The sequence below is a fragment of the Erigeron canadensis genome, chromosome 9 (assembly GCF_010389155.1).
Source record: "Erigeron canadensis isolate Cc75 chromosome 9, C_canadensis_v1, whole genome shotgun sequence".
Taxonomy (NCBI): Eukaryota; Viridiplantae; Streptophyta; class Magnoliopsida; order Asterales; family Asteraceae; genus Erigeron; species Erigeron canadensis.
The window spans coordinates 35300014-35320648 of record NC_057769.1 but is presented as its reverse complement, the minus strand read 5'-3'; the positions used below and the strand labels follow the sequence as shown (position 1 = coordinate 35320648).

The following is a 20635-nucleotide window of genomic DNA, read 5'->3' as shown; positions in this document are numbered from 1 at the left end:
CTAAATTAATTGTTGGGGTATTATTATTACACAGTAACACTACTTTGATTTTTTTTTTTTGGATAAGTTTAGTGTTATAAAGATTAGAGATTTTGAATTAGAAATAGAATAAGAGTGACTAAAACATTAAAAGTTTGATGGTATGCTACTAATGAACCATTAGGATTAGATGAAGAGCTAATGTATCTTTCTAAATTGTTTTATTTTATAATTAACGGATCTAGATAACAAAACCACGTGTATCTAAATTAAATTGTTTCACTCAATGAAAACCCATTCAATTATATCAGGTGTGTAGTTAAAAGTTTTCAAATTTCATGATTTTTATTGTATGTTTATAGTTGTTAATGTGTAGGTTTTTAAAATGTAATCAAATGATTGATTTTTTTTTCTTTTAATGCAATATTTTAGTTAAATGAGTTATGTTATATTCTATGTACAAATGTTGTTTGGTTATTATTTTACTAGATCAGTCAATATCACAGAATACGTGATTATTTATTGCAATCATTTAGTGATTACCTACCCAATACAATTATTTATAATATTTTAACTAGTTAATCCCCATGGGATTGACACATAATTACTAAAGAATTGACTTATAATCACAAAGAGATTTTAGTGATTAACTTTCAATCCAATGGAGATTATGTTCCAATCTCATGAGGATTAACTGGTTAAACAAATGTAAATAAATATGATTTGACATCTCCATGAGATTGACACATAAGCCCCATGGAATTGACACATAATCATTAAGAAATTAAATCTGGCTAAAAAAATTTAGAACAAACATATACACATACAAATACACTTTGTCCAGGCCTAAGCGTAAAAAGGTCTTAAATATCGGATGTATGTCATTGTTTAAAGAATTGATGGGTAATTATAAATCTAAAAAGTAATTATTTTATTAAAATGTATAAAGTAGGGTGAATATATAGTGTTTAATATAAAAAAGAAAGTTAATTTTTGAAATCAACGATATTTGTAGTGTACAATTTATGCGGGCACCAATTATCTTTTAATCGAGGATACCAATAGTATGCAAGGCGAGGCGTTTTGAGGCAAAAGACTATATTCCTGTAAGTCTAATTTTTTTAAAAAAAAATCCATTCGAAAAAAACTAAAGGTATAATTTACATTATTGAGATATACTAAACCTGAAAAAAGTTATAAAAAAGGATTATGTATAAAATGAGGTTGGCCATGAGTACCTTCTAAATCCACTATGTGGGTCCCGGAGGTGAGTTTTTTTCCATGGTTGGCCATAGTCTTGGATTTGAGTCTTGGGTTTCTCTTTTCAAGGTATTTTTCATGAGAAGGGGGTCGGAGGTCCAGCAAATCGCTCGTTAAAATTGTCTCAAACATGTCTCGAAACTAACTTTACACACAAAAAAAAAGTGTTAGATCATTCATTTTGTTTTTTTTTTAAATTAGATTTTAGATCAGTGATATGTTTTTTCATATCCTGAACTTCAATTTTAGAAGTAACTCATTCTGAGAAAACTATTATTTTTTTATGAGCATTTTGCTCTCATCAAGATTTAAATTCAATACCTTAAGGTCTCAAGTCTCAACTCACAAATACTCCCAAATACCGTGCGACGTGACGATGGGTTCAGGATTGTGACGGTAATGGTGTGATATTAGTGTAAATATAATTGATATAAAATGGATAGTGCTAGTTATTTAAAGGTTGGAAGATGTATATTATATATAATTATTATAGATATATTAAGGAGACAATAAAGAAACAGTTTAGGTAAATCAAGGTGTTTTTTGAGTGGAAAATGTGGAAAATGGGTGAGAGATAGTTGGTGATCTTCTAAATTAACTATGTGGGTCCACCTGGGGTGAGTTTACCCAAGGTTCGAGTCTTGGGGTTCTCATCTCAAAGGAATTTTTCATAAGGAGGGGGTTAGAGATCCAGAACATCTCTAGTTAAAATTGTCTCCAAAACGTCTGAATCAAAAATCACTTTAAATAATAAACATACATTTTTTATATATAATTTATATAATATTATTTATATTGCGTTATTTTCAACGTTCGAGTGGTCTCTCCTTTTTCTTTTCTTTTATTTATTTGATTACGAGCATGGTACCCGCGCAATGCGGCGGCGGTAATGGCGACAACGGTATAGAGGGGTTGGTGACGCGTGGTGATGACATCGACAGTTGGTGTCGAGTGGTGTAAGTTGATGTTAAGATAATAAAACTATTTTATAGAATAAGGACTTAGAATGTAAATTAGCAAGATAAGGGTTTAGGATGTAAATTAATTCATTAAGGGCAAATTTGGTAATTTATAAAAACCCTTCTATGGTGGGGTGTTTATTAAGGACATTTTGGTAATTTCGCATGTGACATTTTGTTAACACTTTCTATTTTGAGGGGGTGCATAATCTTTAATAAGGAGTATAGATAAGAAAGAACCCTAATTGAGTAATTGGGATAATCAAAAGCTGATATTTCCGTTCTCTTAATTGGAACTAAATAGTTTTCAAATTAAATTGTTTCACTCAATGAAAACCCATTCAATTATATCAGGTGTAAAGATTTTAAATTAAATTGTTCCACTCAATGAAAACCCATTCAATTATATCAGGGGTATAGTTTAAAGTTTGCAACTTTATTATAGAAATTGAGTGTTTCTTTTTGTTAAGAGCACATATTGATATTCTTAGTATTTATTATTAACCTAGTACGATTATTTGTACATTTTCAAATGCTCTGGCCTGTTTTTTTTGTGTGTGTTACTGAAGTTTATATAACCCTTGTTTAGAAATGTGAGACTATAGTTAAACTACTGTTTCTTTCATTTAATTAGGCCTATAAATTGCACTGTAGGAAACAAAACCAATTATGCCGGTTCGCGGCTTTTCAGTTTTTAGGAACGATTTTGGTGTATTTGACTTGGGATGTTTGAATGAATTAGAATCTCTTAATTTCACCGGCTAGTTAGAGAATCTCATTTTCGCACTTGCTTATTTACGGCTTTTCTTACAAAGTTTCAAATTTTGGTTGACGATATTATAAACTATCTTTGTACTGCTGTATAATCCTTCTAGACTGAGTTTGAGCTTCAATCAACTTGCTGCAAGAAATAGTACTATAATAGTAGGAACTTTAAGACTGGTAGAGGCACATAATTTCTTTTTTTTTTTTTTTTTTTTTTCTGAATAAGTAACTTAACAATAAGCTACTGGTTGACTCTGACTGTGAGGCGCCCATTCTAAACGAATGTGTTTTGATACAAGATTGACTATATGGTCAATCACATGTGCATTGTATGCGCTTATATGATGTAGTTAAGTGTAGATGACATGTATATCTAATGTTATTCAGGGATCCGAAATGGACATTTATCTAGGTGGTATTAAAATGCGGTTTCTTAAATGATTCTCGGCGTTGTTTTCCTCGGAATGGAAGTTCGAGCTGAAAAGCGTATTATTAATGCAAAGAAGGTATATAACCACCTAACATCAAAAAACATAGTTTTCTTTTTTACATTGACATATGCTATTATAACTTAATCTTTTCTATAAATAGTCTCAAGGGCACAAAGACGTCCAGTTGATGATTATGAGAGTGGAGGAGAGGATCCTGAGTATGAAACTACAGCTCTGCAAATGTGGTTATGAGGTTTGCTTTTTTATGGGTTTTGTATTTTTGGCCTTTCGAAGGATTCTGTATTATTGATTTTCTTTGTATGTTTATTGTAACTTTAAATTTTGGTTATTTTTTGGGTCAGTACGGTGGATAGGTCAAATTTTTATGTTCGTACAACCTGATAAGTATATCAGAAAATAGTGGTATTTATTTGCAAATTTAGTATTATGTCCAAATTGAAGTCTTTATGGCTTCTGAGGCACTGACTTTGCTTGAGGTTGAGGTTGTCATGCCAAACAGTACCAAGAATACACATCTTAACAATACTACCGGGGTAATGCCGGGGGTGATAAGTTAGTCACATATATATAAAGATAGAACACATCTGATGAAACTAATGACTATGAAAAGAGGCATAAGTCGGGCTACAACAGAAAAAAGAGTAGTGATTAGTGAAGCAACCTAGACCAACTTGGTTCAATCCACACATGAGGGTAGAGTTCATAACGAATGTAGTTTCTTCAATGTTGTTTTCCTGATTGAATGTGCCATATGTGCATGTCTCGAGTGAATAGAATACTACCCTTCCTTTTATCTTGGAATGCAATTGTGGAAAGTAGATCATGTTCCCAATATGAGGTATTTTGGCTTCAATGCTGATACAGGAAGAACCACTAATATAAATCGTATGCCTTCCTAAACCATATATCTTCTCCCATTCTTTTGTAGAATCATTGAGCTTGAATACTTCAACTGATTCTCTAGACACGATGATGAGTAAAAGATGCTGATTGCTTTTTGTTAGGAAACGTTGTGCCCGGCGAGGGACTCCAGCCACAACTTGTTCCCAAGATAAATTTTCTCTGTCTACATTTTTAAACTATGGCACCAGTAACCATACTTTTACAGCCACTTCTTTGACCTTTACCACAATGTCAACTTGTAGAACCATTCTTGCCAAAGAGTTACCTGTAGTCAAGGCATATACTTTACCATTACAACAAGTTAGGCTGTGGACCAAGGTTCCATCACCCGTTACTCTCTTTAGCTGTTCGACGCATGACATTTCTTTTACCATGTACACGACTTTTCAGGTCTGGTTAGCAAGATAACCGAGCTCGGATCATCAGGAGGGGCAGAAAGGCAACAGCTTCCGATATTGTCATCATCTTTCAAAATCGTCAAGGGAGGGAGACTAATGATCTTAGAATTGGATGGGTTCCAAAGTGACCACATGATGTTTTTGGATAGTATTACCCAGTCGAAGAAACACCCTCGGATATGCTTCCCAAGAAGCTCCGGAATTCGACACCTGTATTGAAGCAAAGGCTTGTGTATGGTGTAGAAAATCTGGTCTCCGGTACCAGTAACTAGCCATGGATATTTTGCACATAGGGGAGGCAATCCATCACATACTGAAACGCCCTTTTGCTCCATCATATCTAAAAAGATCATAACATTAATTATTTAAAAGTAAATTAGTTTATATAACTATGTAAATTATTAAAATTTACATGCATGCTATTATATATGTTTTAGGAATTTTTATTTTTTTTACCCCAATTTTTACCCTTTAAACGCCATATATCTAGAAGAATCAAAAAATTCGATCGACATGGCCGGGTAATAGCTAAATCTTCAAAGAAGCTAAAAAAGACTCTATCAAAACTATAAAAGAATCAAAGCATACATTAATTAATCGACGGGTAATCTCAGGAAAACTGCGATGTTAAATTGATCGATGGATATAGAATTGATGAGAATAATACTATAAACTTAAGCTGGATAAATAATAACTGCATACCTCAAAATATTGAAATGGCAATAATTGATTCGATCTCCAATATCCGACACAAGGGTTTTATGATTTATGCTTGTAGTTACGTGTGTTTGTTTATTTATATAGTTGAAGTATAAATATGGGGGTTTTGGTGGAATAGATGTGAGCCATTGGATTAAGAAGGATGAAAGGTGGAGATTAGATGTAGAAAATAACTAATAAGGGTACTTTGGTCAGTTACACCTTGGAATATTAGATCTGATATCTCGTCTTCGCTCCCCCACTCTCTGTAGTCGAAAACCACCACCACCAAATCAATCCGGCAACCATCGTCTTCGCGATGACATTGTGTTTTCAGTGTGGAGTCGAGCTCAAATTGAAAATTTAGGAGGCTTCCACTTTTTAGTTTGATTTTAATCTTACGTTTCGCTATCCAGATCGGTACTATTGATTTAGAGGTTAACGACTTTGATTGTTTCTGTTCATGTTTGATTATTGAGTGGGAAACGTAAGTATATGATGATTTGAGCTAAAAATTATTATGATATAATCGTAATCGAGATTGCAAGAGTTTGCTAAATTCAAATTGGTACATCGGAATTAATAGCTCACAATAATTAGCTTGGTTATGGCTTAAAGTTGTTTATTTCTTGTTTCAAAATGAAATAAGCAGAAGGGTGTTTAATATTGCTTATTTAAAAGACTTAGGAAACATATTTCACCGCTAAATAACCATATAAGCATAAACTTGTTTCGCGTGAAAAGTGCTTACTTTTGTTGAAAAACGCAATAGCAAAACTTACTTGATTACCAAAGCCCACTCCAAAACCAAGAAGACACCAGCCGTTGATGAGCATGGCAATGTTTTATGCTCCAGCTGACTGCACCTCAGAAAATGCTGGCTCTCCTGCCATAATTCCGTGTGACATGGGAAGCGAAAAATGTGGAGAAAAGGTCAGCGATATAGAGGGATGATTTATAAAGTGGGAGCTTTTGATTTTTCTGTCTGCAGTAATCAGTTTCTTTAAGATGTGCTTGTTCACTTTTGGGAAAAATTATTTCAAGAAAAAGTCCACGGATGTTACTCCAGCTGAAACAAAGAATCATCCATTCAACTACTTTGCCAGGCCAAAAGCCCAAAAAAGTCTGGGTTGGGTTGGGTTGACCCCGTTTTTAAAATATCTTTATCATAATTGAAATTATTTGGTACGACCATACGACTTTTAACACTCTCTCCTCATCTCTAACTTTTTTTGTTTGACGCGTTTAACATTTTTGGCATGTGTGCTGGACTGCTGGTACAGACTGCATTCACAACAAAGGAGAAACACGGAAGGAGAGAGAGGCTCCATGGGATCATGCTCAGAAGACTCTACACGGGCTTCAAGCACCTGATACATCAAACCTTTTCAACAGAGAAAATCAGCTACAGAGAACTTTCTGAAATCACTGAACAGGCCAAAAGACTGGCTGAAGTTGCAAGGTACTTAAATATTATATGTTATATACCTAAGTGTGATATGTTGAGGTTCCTAATTTATATATCGAAGTTGAAGTACTACTTGTATTGCCTACACAGGCTTCGTGAGGTGCTTACACAGTTACACTGCAGGGTCACCTTTAGTCGGCGGTAAAACAGAAGGGGCCGTACATTGACACAATATAACAACATTATATCCTTTTTGGGTTTCTATGATTATATTAAGACTTTAGCAATCGATTGTGCACTATGTGATTTTACGTCAACTTTTAAGCTTAATCATTATGGCTCTACATTGGCCAACTTTCTTAAGCATTGAAATGACCTAAGAAAACTGCTATCGTATAAGCTGATTTTTTGGACTCTTGGTTCGATTGTCCACCGGAAGAGTTTATTGTGGATGTAAGTAGAACTTGAATGTTGCTTTCTTTTTCTCAATTTCCATCCTTAATTTATGCATGGGTTTGTTCATCTATTTTGGCATATGTGTATTGTGGATGTTTTCTTCTAATTTTGGGTTGACTGTCATATTTCAGGATCTTAATGTAAAAGATTTTAAGGTCAAAAGGGAAGAACAGAGAATCTATGATGAAATGAATTGTTAGTAGCATAATAACACAAGAAGACCGATATAGCATATCTAGAGTACCTTCTGGCCAAACAAAAAAGAAAACGAATAGTCAGGGGTTAATGATAAGTTGACCGTGTCTGGTTGTTCATTACGTAAAACTCCTGTGAAATGATCAAATCACAACAAGAATAAAGAAAGTGAAATTGTCACAAATCATAAGTCAAAGATTTGTCATAAAGAAACTGAGTCAAGTTGTAGTCGGCTCAAATCCTCTCTGAAGTCTTCAGAGGCAATCAAAACAAATCCGTCTGTCGCTTGGGCTGATGAAAAGCCTGATGGCACTGGAAATTAAACACACTCTTGAGTGTTGACATTGTAGACAAGAGCGTTATTGAGGCTGGTCATGTCCAACTTCTAACAACAGAGGCACGTGTCGAGGCACTGAGCAAAGCAACAACTTCTGTTGCTTCTGGAGAATTGGAATCTTTTAGCTTTTCTTATATTAAATTAGGAAGTCTGCTAGAGATATTAATATGGGTGGGTCAGGATGGTGAGTAACGGGTCAAATTGCGTTCAGGTTATAAGAGGTCAAAGTGGATCGGGTTAAGTTAACCGCTAGCTAGCGCTTTCTATTCCCTTTGAGTTTTATAATAGCATTTTTTTCAGTTTTGCACTTTTAGAAGCTACACCCATGTAAATCCACTTTGAGTCACTTGAGGCTTGTTTGACCCGTTTCATTTCAACCACTTTTTAGAGTATTTCTGTTTGGGATCGAATACAAACCCAGAGACCAGGTAATTGTCTGCCACCTCTACAACCCGACTTTATATTACTACCATTCATCATATCTAGAGGTCTATAAATTTTGGTCTCCGCTCTTTTGAAATCCAGTTTCAGAAACTGGACTTGAGACACTGCCACATCCAGAACCAGCCCCATTGAAATTTGACTTAAACTTCACATTCTCTAAATTTGGATAATTTTCTGTGTAAAACACCATTGTATAGTTTGATAAAGTGCCCAAGAAATGTTTGTTAGAGTGCACAACTTATAAGTGTTATTTCTAAGTATCAATCAGCAATTCATCAACTTTTGTAGTTGCTCACTTACATTTGTAATTCTTCTACTAGCCAGCAGGTAAATCATATTAGTATTACATTATCAAAGTAAGTTTCCTATTAAACGTTTTATCCAAGTAAGTTTTTTATGAGATGACTATACATGTTGCATTGTCTCGAGTTTAATTTGTTTAATGTTATTTAAGTCCATAACTTTTACGTTGATCACTTACCGCAATACGACATATAATAATAGGGTTTGCTAAATACAGCCCTTAGGGTTGTGTTTAAGGTGCATAAATTATTTGTACATTTATCATAAAAATCAGAGGGTGGTCTTTTAATATGAAAGGTACAAGTTGTTTTATGCACGTTAAATACAACCCTTAGGGCTGTATTTAGCATTTCCCATAATAATATATCAAATGTTAATGTTAATATGCTGACAAATACTTTATCAGTTATGTCAAATTTTTTATTGTTGTTGAAAAAAAGGTGAATAAGTTTAAAAAAAATTATTAGATTGCCTACACCATACACATTAAGAATACATTTATTCGTATTAAATATTGACTACATAGATAAATTAAGCTAATCGGTACCAAATGAAAATGTTAAATGTGGTCATGCAATTAAATTGTTACTATGCGTAAGAAAACATGTTAGACTTTATAGAATTACTTCATATTCATTACAACACGACAATTTTCAAAGTCAACATACATCTTTCATATAACACGTTATCAAAATGACTTTGCTGAAATAGTGAAATATATATGCACAACAAAGCACACTATTACATTTATATCAATTATCAAGATTAAGATTACTTAAGACACATGTGGTATACTTATTTTTATTCTATTATGCATCAAATAATCAAAAACTATATAATCTAAAACTATCCTCATGCTCATAATTAAACGACTTCCCCTTTTTACCGGCAACACATTGATCCATAGAACTCAGACTGAAAGAAAGAAGAAACTATCCACTGTATGGGTTTTGGGTTCCTGTATGGGAAGGTTAAAATGTAGTAAAACCTTACATTTAATTAAGTAGAAAGGCTGCTTCTAGTATCCACCTAAATGATAGAATAGGATCTCCGACCTTTACATAGGATGAGGATTGAACTCGTTCAGAGACCAAAGTATTTTCCTCTAATCCAAACCATGTTGCTTACTATTATACCTGATATGTTTAGTTATATTAGATATATATATATATATATATATATGCTACTATGAAAAGTAAACATTTTTATTTATGGATAGGAAAAAAACTGACGGGTAACCCGATACCCGATGTGAATATTCAATATCTAAACTTGTTCGAAGGAGAGACTAGGATATGTCTACCCCAAATCAACCCGACCCGATACCAATACCTAAAACTATATACTTATAAGTGATTTGTTTTTAATTAATATCACACCTCTGTAAAAACAATATTCGTCATCAATATCAACTAATTTTGTATATTCCACCGCTTACAAATCTATTTCTTAAAACATCAAAAACATATAATATTTTTTCTCAAATCATACAAATTTTGATAATCTTATTGAAAATTACCTAATTTTATTTGGTCGGGTTTGGGTTTTGATTTTTGGGCAAAATTACCCGATGGGTATGGTTTAGCAAACATATTCCTTATCGGGAAAAAAAAAGAAAGTTAGATGCGATTTTAAGCCCAAGGTCGCTTGTAAAAGCAAAGGTTTTCAATAAACCCTCAACCAAACCCAGTCCCCAAAAGAAACAAAAAAGAAGGGAAAGAAAATGGCGAACAACATTCCAGGTGTGGACGCGGTGGATTTCGAAGCAGATGATGATGATCTAATGGAAGAAGATGACATGGACAGCACGTCAGCTCATATTCCAAAACTCAAATCCGCCATAACCGGTGGTGGGCCCGTCAAGAAAACAAAAGGCCGTGGCTTTCGTGAAGAAACAACAACAACAGATGATCGTTTGTCTGGTCGCTTTGATTCCCTTCATTCCGACGGCGGTCCTGGTCCTGAACGATGTAAGTTTTTATTGTTCTATATATATATATATATTATGTATATATATGTAGGATTTTTAGGGATGGCAATTGGGGTTTCGGGTTTTTAGGGATAAAACCTAATTTGACTTGGTTAGTTAATTGCATTGAGTATGTGACTATGTGAACCCTAACCCGACCCATTTATTAATAAAAGCGAAAGTTAGACGATAAGTTGAATTTAACCACATTGTAAATGAATCTAGATTTAATATTGAAGTGTTGGGTTTTAGGTTGCATTGAGATTGTTACTTCACTTGAGATTCATATTTGGCATGGGGGTGGAGCCACTGAAGGGACGAGCAAGAAACAATAAACATGTATGACACAATTATCCGCAAAGTAGTTTTTCTAAAAGGTGGATAATTCGCTAAAATAATATATCTGATGTTTAGAGTGGTAGTAACACTAATCTTGAAAAAACTCGATCGCCATTGGAAAAAAGGTTGCCAAAAGCCTATAACTATCTTAGTGCAAGTATATTTTAAAAGTATTCTCTCTTCAGCACTATTTGGTGTAAAATGTTAGTGTGCACACTGGAGATGCTATTAATATCTTTAAAATTTATTTATTTTTACTTAGCCATGAAAGTCAATGAGGTGGAGTGTGGCCCCTTTGTGCACCTTGCCTTGTCTTTCTGCCCGTGTTTACATGGACGTGTTAGGGTGTTACTTTTAAAGGTGGGGCAATAATGGATTATTTGCAATAGTGGGTCTTGACTCTTGAATTAGATGGATTACCTTTGGTAGAGATCTTCGTTGCCAGCTTGCTATGCTTAAAATAAGTGTCTTTACGTGTTACATTCATTTCATGAGAATTTATATCAAGTGCTGTTAGTTGATGTCAACTCTTTATAGGTTTATTTGAAATTATATATTCTGAAGATAGTAGATATGCTAATTGACTCAATGTTTTGCCCGAACTAGACCATTAGAGAAAATAGTTAATTTTCATAGTTAAACTCTTTTTAATTTTATAATGCCAGTTCTTTTCTTTCCTGTTTTACTTGCACGATCTAGTTTGAGGCTTGTGAGAATACACTTGTAAGTATCGTATCTGATGAGCAGATCAAGCAGAGTAGTATCCTTATGTTCTTATCACATAGTATTATGTTTATGTAGTTTATTTTATTCATTTATTTTATACATCTTTTATACCCTAATAGGAAACCTACTTGATAGAACTTGAATGTTTTACCTAGATAGTTTGAGGTAATAATAGTATTCTTAGCAACTGTAGGTCTTGAATGTTTCATTCTGATAGAGATCTTTGTAGCTGGGTTGTTGGATTCAGTTTTTAATAGTATAGCATCAAGTCGTGTCAAGAAGTTATAATAGTATATGCATCGTGTTCAGTTTCTTTGTTTCTAGCTCCATTCAAAATGTTGTACTTTTTCCTCGAGTCTTGTCACACCACTATTTCCTCAATGTAGTTTCTTGATACGTTTGTTTCATGCTTATGCTATTCCTTATATATATTGAATCTGCATGAATGCATATTTATATAAGTTGAGAAGAATATTTATTTGTGATGAATCGTTTAACAATATGAGTTTCTGCAGCAATTGAAGGTTGGATTATTCTGGTTACTGGAATACATGAAGAAGCCCAGGAGGATGACTTGCAAAATGCATTTGGAGAGTTTGGGGAGATCAAAAATTTGCATCTGAATCTTGATCGTCGAACTGGTTTTGTCAAGGTATCGTTGTTAACTTAATTATTTAATGTTTCATGATGTATGTTAAAAGGCTATTAATTAAAAAGCGATGAGTAATTTTATGCAGTAACTAATAAAATAGAGAGCTGTATGAAGGCTCTGAGTGCCGACCCTTCAAACATGTACACCTGGAATTATAATACACCAGGAAAAAAATTTAAGCACAAAAAGTTCTTTTATAGAAAATGATCAAAATGGATATAATGTTTAATAACTGTTCTGTACGGAAAAGTTACGTTGACTCATGTGGAACATTGGAAAACACAAGTTGCTATTCTATGACTGAACCTTTCCTAGCATGTGGAATTTTCTTTTCTGCTTTAAAAACTTGACCTTCAAGTTTGGATGGCATGTTTGCAGAAAATGTAATATCTGTATCTATTGATGCTCATCATGCTACTGGCATTATACTGTCAAATGCGTTTGATAGCGTTTAAATTTACTGTTATCCATACATCTCTTGTAACTTTCTCATTGTTTTGTTGAAGCCAAATAGCAATGGTATTTATGCCAGATAGATTGGGAGTTGTAACTATAATGTAATACGTGTCATATGTGATGAAAAATATTTTTGGCAGGGCTATGCACTGATTGAATATGAAAGCTTTGAGGAAGCAGAGAAAGCTATAGCCACAATGGATGGAGGTGAACTGCTGACTCAGATAGTAAATGTGGACTGGGCATTTAGCAAAGGCCCTTTCAAAAGGAGAAATAACAGGAGGAGGTATGTTCCCTAATATTTGTATTTTGTTTTCAACATTCTGACCCAGTCAAATGCATGATATAGGGGCAAATAATTGTGCATTAATTGGGATAATTAAGGATTCTTTTATAGGTATATTTGTTTTGTACTTGTGTATGTATTTCTTATTCTTGGATTTAACAATTGGTGTATATCTCTGTACCTTTGATACTTGCATTTTTTTTTCACTTGGATTTAATAGTTGGTGTAGCTCTATACTTATGATACTTGTAAGTTGTGCTTGATGTTTGAACTTTGAAGAGGGTTCTATTGTTTTAAGCATAATGCGCCTGATTGAATGAGGTTACTGCCTTCTTTTGTCAATTTACTTAATTGTTCAGCCATAGGCGCACAACGTATTATATTGTTGGTGGTTTGTAGTGCAAGTCTTTTATCGTAATAATGAAAAGTTTATGGTAGTGAATAACCATTTTACTGAGCCTGGGTCCATGATCTTCATCACTGCTTGGAGTTGTAATGAAGGTGACTAATTGGGCAGTTGAGTAACAAGTCAAAATGGTTCTTGCTCAAACGTGTACTTTTTGTATGCTTCAGGCTGACCCGAATCATTGTCCAATACTTAGGGTTTTTAAAAAGTGTTTAATATGCCATATGTGATTGATTGTATATTGACAACATTTAGCTTTTAAAAAAGATTATTTAGAAGTTTGTGTACTTCTATCACAAGTATACTCTGGGTGACTGTTGATTACACCCTCGTAAGTTTAATTTATTTGTATGAATCCTTGGAGATGGAAAATAACATGAACTCATTATGACCAAGCTGTCTTTATGGTGCCAAATTGTACCTCTAGTTATCATGCATCTGAGAAAATTAGTTGATGTCAATGTGACCAAGCTGTCTGGGTAGCCTGGAGTTACTTGATGAAGTTTCTACTGTAGATAATTGTTCATGTGTTATATTTTATGCAGATCACCTCATGGACGTCGGTCAAGAAGCCCAAGGAGAAGATTTTGATTTGGTGCATCTCCTGAAGCAATGTCGTTCGAATTTGACTATGATTTGGTTGAAGGGAGTAAGTTTAACTTGTCTAATTGCATCTTCAGTCTCATGTGGCCTGCTGCACTATGAATGTTACTACTCAAGGCATTTATCTGTGTACTTGAAGGTTTTACTTATGGGTGTGAAGTAATGCGTCTTTCTGTACTATGTAATCGAGTTTATGATTAAAAAATTTGCAACATAAGATTATGTGAGAGATTCAATGAGTTGGTTGTGTTATTTGTTACTATTCTTTGATTCTAAAGGTGCACCAAAAGTTGAAGCGTGTTAATGTAAATTTGCAAAGCCAAATCTCACTTCAATATGATGGATTGATGTTTTTTTCATCAATCATTCATAGATGTCACGATTAAATTTAATATTTTTAAATTTATACCAAGAACTGTATACAAATATTCTATTTGAGTGAGTTTTATTCGAACTTTAAACCTCATGTTCAGATACCACATGGATTTGAACTTTAAATTTGAGCTACAATGGAGCTTTTCTTAATAAAGCATGGCACTTTCTTGTAAAACACTTGAAAGCTATTTGAGCTTTTAATCAAGTTCGAAGTGTTGTTTAGCAAAGTTTAATCTTGGAACATGAAGGTTAGCCAAAGTTAAATTGAGTTCAAGTATAATTGTTAATTTGACACCTTGGCTTGTTTGCACCTCCACTTCTCCAAGTTTAACATGATATAATATGTCAATAGATTGCTATGACCAATGAAACCTTGCAAAAGATTAAAAGGAAAAAAAAAAAAGTTCAGCAGCAAGGGGTTCAACATATATAGAAAAATACGTAGTAAAACTAGGGTAATATGACTTGATTTTACTAGGATAAAAACTTGCATCATGGGCATCCACCCCATAAATTACAACCAAAGGGCTGAAACCTTCGTCTTATATTCATTAACACGTCCCCAGTAATTTCCTAGAAATATACACAGATACATAATTCTAACTCCAAAATTTTCACAACAGTAAAGCATGTGTGATCCTATTACCTCATTATATGCCAACTGGAACCGACCTTTCATCTATAAAAGAAAGTTTCTCCTCATCTTCATCACTATCATCATCGTCGTCATCATCTTCTTCTTCATCAATGGCACCGTCATCATCATCGTCATCCTCAAAACGAATATTAACATTACCAAGTGGAAGTTCATCACTTAAATGATCAGTTTGTCCAACTAATGCATTAGCTTCTGCTTTTTCTTCAACTGTATTAGCCAAGGATAAAAGAATATTTTTCGCTTTCTTATCAGGAACAACCCCACAAGATTCCATCTCTTTGAACCAAATCACTGCATCCCCAAAATCTCTATTCTTCCCGTAAGCATCCATAATTGTAGTGAAAATAGTTTGATTGGCTTTAATACCATGTAACTGCATTTCCTCATATTTCTGCATCATCGTTTCAAGGTCATTTATCTTGGCATAACCTTTTATTAGAGTTCCATATGTCACAACATTAGGTATAAGCCCATCTTGCTTTATTCTTGTGAAGAATTTCTCAGCTCCCTCCATGTCAGATGCATTCACATACGTTGACAACATAGTTGTGTATGAATATAAATCGGGGGTACATCTGCAGAAGATAAATGTGATTTGCATCTTCAATATTTCAAATTGTATATAAAAATAATTGAAGTTACTATACAGGAACTGAGGACAATCAAGCAAACCAGTAAAGCTCAAACGGGGTTACTGAAGTACTAGACATTTATTTATAAGTGTTGTAAGATTTCCCATAGTTTAAATGTTATGACAAGCATTTTTATAGAACTTGAAAGGATGCTATTTCTTTCTATTTCCCATAGTTTAAATGTTATGACAAGCATTTTTATAGAACTTGAAAGGATGCTATTTCTTTCTTTCTATTTTCTAATGAGGGTACTTCAGCCGGGTTGATATCTGCCTTTCCAGTTTGAAAACATGCATATGGTTCTCTATCTTACTTAAAACTTTGTATAGGTGGCAGAAAGGTGGGTTGTATTACGGGTCAAAATGGATGATATTGGTGCAGATTAAAACGGTCAGACCAAGCCGAACCCAGAAAAGTGATGTCAAGAATTTTACATATAGTTGGCGAGTCAAATATGATAGCAAATGTTTATATTTATGTAATTTCAATAATAGTGGACTTTAATGGATATAATAAACTAGGAAGGTTTTTGCACCATAATTACATCGTGGATGACTTTCAATCTGTTTCAGTGTTTGACCATCTGACCTGGCGTCTTTTTAGCTAACCTTTTTCTTGTATAGTATTACCCATTTCAACAATTAGATATAGAATGACCTGAAAAGACCCATTCGTAAGTTAATGGGTCAAACTGTCAGTGTGAGCCATGAGCTCATCAGTGTGATATCTTTTGTAAAGAATTTCACCTGTCCCTCCGCATGCTCTTGAAAACAATCTTCGCCTGCTCCACCATTCCGGATATTGCAAAAGCATCAAGCAAAATATTATATGCCTTTTGAGTTGGCCTAAAACAAAAAGAGGAAATGTAAGTAACAGGAATACTAGCTACTAAAACTTTGACTTATGCTAATAGATTATATAGAGTAGTATATTTATAAAGGTTGCAATTTCAAACCATTTACGTACGAATAGCTGAATGGGTCAATCTAGGATATGTTCTATCTCTAATGGCCTAATGGGTCAAGCAGGTAAAAACTTTAGCACTATCGGGTCAAATTTTCTGAAAGTGTAATATTGGCCACAACTTTAATTATAAAGAATGAACAAACCTCACACCAGCATCTAGCATCTCTTCAAAAACAGCCAAAGCCTCTTCTTCCCTTCGGGCTTTCCCATAAGCACTAATGAGTAGAGCGTAGCTCACAACATCAGGTCGCACCTTAGCTCTTTGCATCTACATGATCAATTAAGATTACTACATATATGAATATATATACCTTTGTAAAGACATATCCTTTTCTAAGCTTACTTGATCATATATATTTGCAACCTCCTTATAATTAGCTTCATATGACATCAAACTATTATAAGTAACTGAAGTTTGTTGAAGTCCTCTTCCAGGCATCATTGAAAATAGCTTCCGTGCCTTATCGTTGCTCCCTGCCTTTTTATACATATAAATCATCATGTGAAACATCTGTTGATCTGGTTTTAAAGATGAAACCTCATCAGTCAGAATGCTTTCAAAAATTTCTTCAGCTTCTTGAAATTTGTCTGCCTGCAACATCAATATTTTTAACCATAAGATTCATAATCCAATCATACTGTTAAGAATAAAGATAAAGATATATACATATGTATTTTTTGCCCTATACCCCAATAATAAAAACTCAATTAAGTATTATTAAGTTATATGAACTACTTTTCATCTTAGACCAGTATACACTATATACGGACAAGCCTGCAAAAAGTAAATGATCTAATTAAATTCAAATGTTCCACTTTAATGTTAACTTTTTAGTTGCAAATACCAAGCATTTCTTTATTTCTTCATAGTTTTAGAACATGTAACAACTGGATGTGTGAAATACTATCAATCCATAGTTGTGGGGTGTTGGATTTGTGTTTTGGAACCAACTATTTGTCCAGTTATTGATGTTAGTAAAAGCATATTTTGCTTCTGATTATCTTACTATTTAAGAGCCAGATAATCAATTCCATGCAAGCTACATCAAAAGCGACCATCTTAGGATGAACTAAAATTACTAATTAACCCTTTTTTAACCTATTTCGAGTGAATTTACTCTCATGTCACAACTTTAAGGAGATAAAATACATGCCGACGCCATCTTCTAGAGCCCATAAAATTACAGTTGATTATTCAGAATCACATTATCACTTTTAAAATGCATCTCCAAACACTGCATCAATATGATCCTTCTTCTATTACTACATAGAATCCCCACCATGTAATTAGTGTATAAGTACTTGTTTCATGTTTCACTTTGGCGGGACCAGTAGCAGTCACGTGGTACGGTATTACTTCTTTTTACCTCAAGACTATGATCTAAAACGTAGCACGTGTGCCGGTAGTTTTAGAAGGGCAAATACTACAAACTTGTTAAGTAAAAGAGGACAATAGAGAAGGCTTGTTTACTTGTTAGTTATTACCTCGACAAATATCTTAAGTATTATCTGATAAGTTACAGCCGAAGGTTCAGGCCCTGAAGATTGCATTCTTCTAAATATTGCTTCTGCCTTGTTGGCTTGGCCTCCTTTTCCGTATGCTTCCATAAGAGCAGTATAAGAAATAACACTTGGTGGATATCCCTTTTTGTTTATATAGCTAAAAACCCTTTCCGCTCTGTTAAAATCCCCTTCTTTTCCGTAAGCAGTAATCAGCATCAGAGCATCCATTTCATTAAAACTCCACCAATGCTGAGTTCGAAGCCACTCAAGAATCTGCAAGAGTAAAAAATTCATATCTGACAATGAATCCAGTTACTTGATTCATAAGGGTGCCAATTGCAGCCCGTTTACTTATGAACTGGTCAATTCGGGCAGTGTTTTACTTCTAACAGTTCAATGGTTAAAATTAAATGCATTATACATGGCTGTTCCAAAAAAAAAATGCATTATACATGAAAACAGGCCAAATGGGTCAAACAAGTAGAAAGCACCCAAAAGTATATTTTAATTGCCAAAAACCTTCTAAATCGTTTTGTTATTATTTTGAGGTTTACAATTACTGAACTTGTATAAATTTCGACATATATTTTTGGCATACTAAATTGAAATTGTGCCAACCCTACCTAAATATTACCAATTTTGATCTGAGACTGTTCTGACCCATTACCCAACGTGTCCATTTATGGGTCCATTTTATCACCTTACTAAATCATGACAAGCTCTGAGAGAAAGTCATAAACTGAACATTTTAACTACATTCTAGAGGCAATTCCTCAGTAAAATATGGACTATGGACTGATGGATAATATACCTCAGCAACAATATTCCATTTCTTTTGCTGCTTAAATCTAACTAAGGTTCCAAGAACAAGGTCCTTAGGAAGAGGCTGGTTCTTTATCCTTCGCGTCCTGAGCACGGAAACCGCAGACCCAACCTCATCAATTTCATTCATCATCTTCCTCCAGCTCTTTTGATCTTCTTCATCAGCAGCATCCTCAAAAACTTCAACCTTTTTCCGTCTTTGCATAAACTTTCTTGGAGCCAACATACCTTGACAGACCACCTTTGCCCGTCTATGGCAGTTGAAGTTGGTGTCAAAGCGATATATACCAAGAATCTGCTCACTAGAGCAAAAAAATGTGTTCAGTATATATCGTAATAAGTAATAACCCCTTCTTAAAATCAAATTCATAACAATTTTCTCTATAAAGGTACCATTTTGCCAATTTATATCTTTGAACAGATAATACTAATATAATTTCGACATCTATGGAGCTCTACATTAAGCTAAACTACGATTATGAATAACCATAAACTTAAAAAAAATGTAGCACCGTTCTTGCTTTAAAATATACTAATCGACTACCAGCCTGCTTATTTTAACGTGTCTTTACGCTTAACAAAACATTTACAGGGCATTCCTAATTTAAAGTGATCATAAATAAGCAGTTTTCAAAATAGTGTCCGCAATAGCTTATCTCCCGTAAGAATAAGCAATAAATATAGGATAAACACTTAAATAAGCAAAAACTACTAAAAAAGTTGGCCTAGTGATCAGGCAATCCTAATGTCCTCACAAGATGTCTCAAGTTTGAACTTCTTGTGAGTGGCCAAAGAAAGGACTCAAAAATGGTCACTATAATATGCACGAGTCCCAGTCGAATACTTTCCTAACTTGAACGGTTTTCCATCTACTTAAAACAGCAGAACCCAAACGCCCTTTTCTTCAAAAACCAGTCCAAAGTCAAAATTGACCTTAAAATTCTATGTTATCAATGATAATGTTGTTAAAAATGATACCTTTATGGAAATTAAAATTGCATAAAGTCATACCATATCCATGTCATGTACAATAATATGTTCCTATGAAACAAAATGATACATACAAAATATATTTGTTGTGTGTATATTAGTATATATATATATAAGAAACATGTATAGATAAAGATAAATGTGCAGAGAATTTAAACTAAAATATGGGTTAGAAGAAGAAATGAAAACTGACTTGAAATGTGAAATGGAAGAATAATAGCGGGTACGAGGAATAGAGATAGTGTGAGGGACTGAAGCTGCCATTTTTAATTGTGTGACAGTTAGTTTTAGTTGCAGTGATGATGATGATGGAGTAGATAATTGAAATTGAGAGGTCGTTGGAGATAAGATTTCTTTTTCTTACCTGTGAGAGATGGGGGGTTTAGACAGGGTTTTCTCTGTAAAGGGCATGTTTGTCAATAACAGTTTAGGGGTTTCTACACCCTTTTATGATGATGATTTATTAAATTTAAATTAAAATATTTAAATATTTCCTAATTAATTAACTATATTTTAAATTTAAATTTAAATTATTCATATATTTATTATGTTGTTTCCCCTTCTATAAGTTGTGTAGTTTATTTCTTTATTAAACATGTCATACTTAAAACAAAAAATAAAAAGGCAAAAACCATTTGATCTCATTTATCGTCTTGATATTCAGTTTGTACACTGCATATAACTCATGTTTGGT

General features: G+C 33.7%; 2 protein-coding genes across 2 annotated transcripts; one reads left to right on the top strand and one right to left on the bottom strand.

Moving 5' to 3' along the window:
- Positions 1–10183: 10183 nt before the first annotated feature.
- On the top strand, positions 10184–14257 carry LOC122582123 (RNA-binding protein Y14A-like). Its single transcript, XM_043754483.1, has 4 exons — positions 10184–10528; positions 12108–12244; positions 12841–12986; positions 13938–14257. The coding sequence occupies exons 1-4, from the start codon at positions 10282–10284 to the stop codon at positions 13981–13983; spliced, it is 576 nt and encodes a 191-aa protein (XP_043610418.1). The 5' UTR covers positions 10184–10281; the 3' UTR covers positions 13984–14257.
- Positions 14258–14821: 564 nt separating this feature from the next.
- Positions 14822–20341, bottom strand: LOC122582895 (pentatricopeptide repeat-containing protein At3g59040-like). The gene is made up of 7 exons (XM_043755324.1): positions 20135–20341; positions 18941–19253; positions 18112–18402; positions 16970–17218; positions 16770–16894; positions 16407–16505; positions 14822–15603 (listed from the first exon to the last, which is right to left on the bottom strand). The coding sequence occupies exons 1-7, from the start codon at positions 20203–20205 to the stop codon at positions 15021–15023; spliced, it is 1731 nt and encodes a 576-aa protein (XP_043611259.1). The 5' UTR covers positions 20206–20341; the 3' UTR covers positions 14822–15020.
- Between the last annotated feature and the right edge of the window lie 294 nt (positions 20342–20635).

Excerpts from the sequence above, each read along its gene's own strand:
- LOC122582123 (XM_043754483.1), top strand. The coding sequence starts at position 10,282 with ATGGCGAACAACATTCCAGGTGTGGACGCGGTGGATTTCGAAGCAGAT. Across the intron at positions 10,529-12,107 it reads CGGTCCTGGTCCTGAACGAT|CAATTGAAGGTTGGATTATT; the intron begins GTAAGTTTTTAT and ends GAGTTTCTGCAG. Across the intron at positions 12,987-13,937 it reads AGGAGAAATAACAGGAGGAG|ATCACCTCATGGACGTCGGT; the intron begins GTATGTTCCCTA and ends TATTTTATGCAG.
- LOC122582895 (XM_043755324.1), bottom strand. The coding sequence starts at position 20,205 with ATGGCAGCTTCAGTCCCTCACACTATCTCTATTCCTCGTACCCGCTAT. Across the intron at positions 16,895-16,969 it reads TTGCAAATATATATGATCAA|ATGCAAAGAGCTAAGGTGCG; the intron begins GTAAGCTTAGAA and ends TTGATCATGTAG. Across the intron at positions 15,604-16,406 it reads AAGAGCATGCGGAGGGACAG|ATGTACCCCCGATTTATATT; the intron begins GTGAAATTCTTT and ends TATCTTCTGCAG.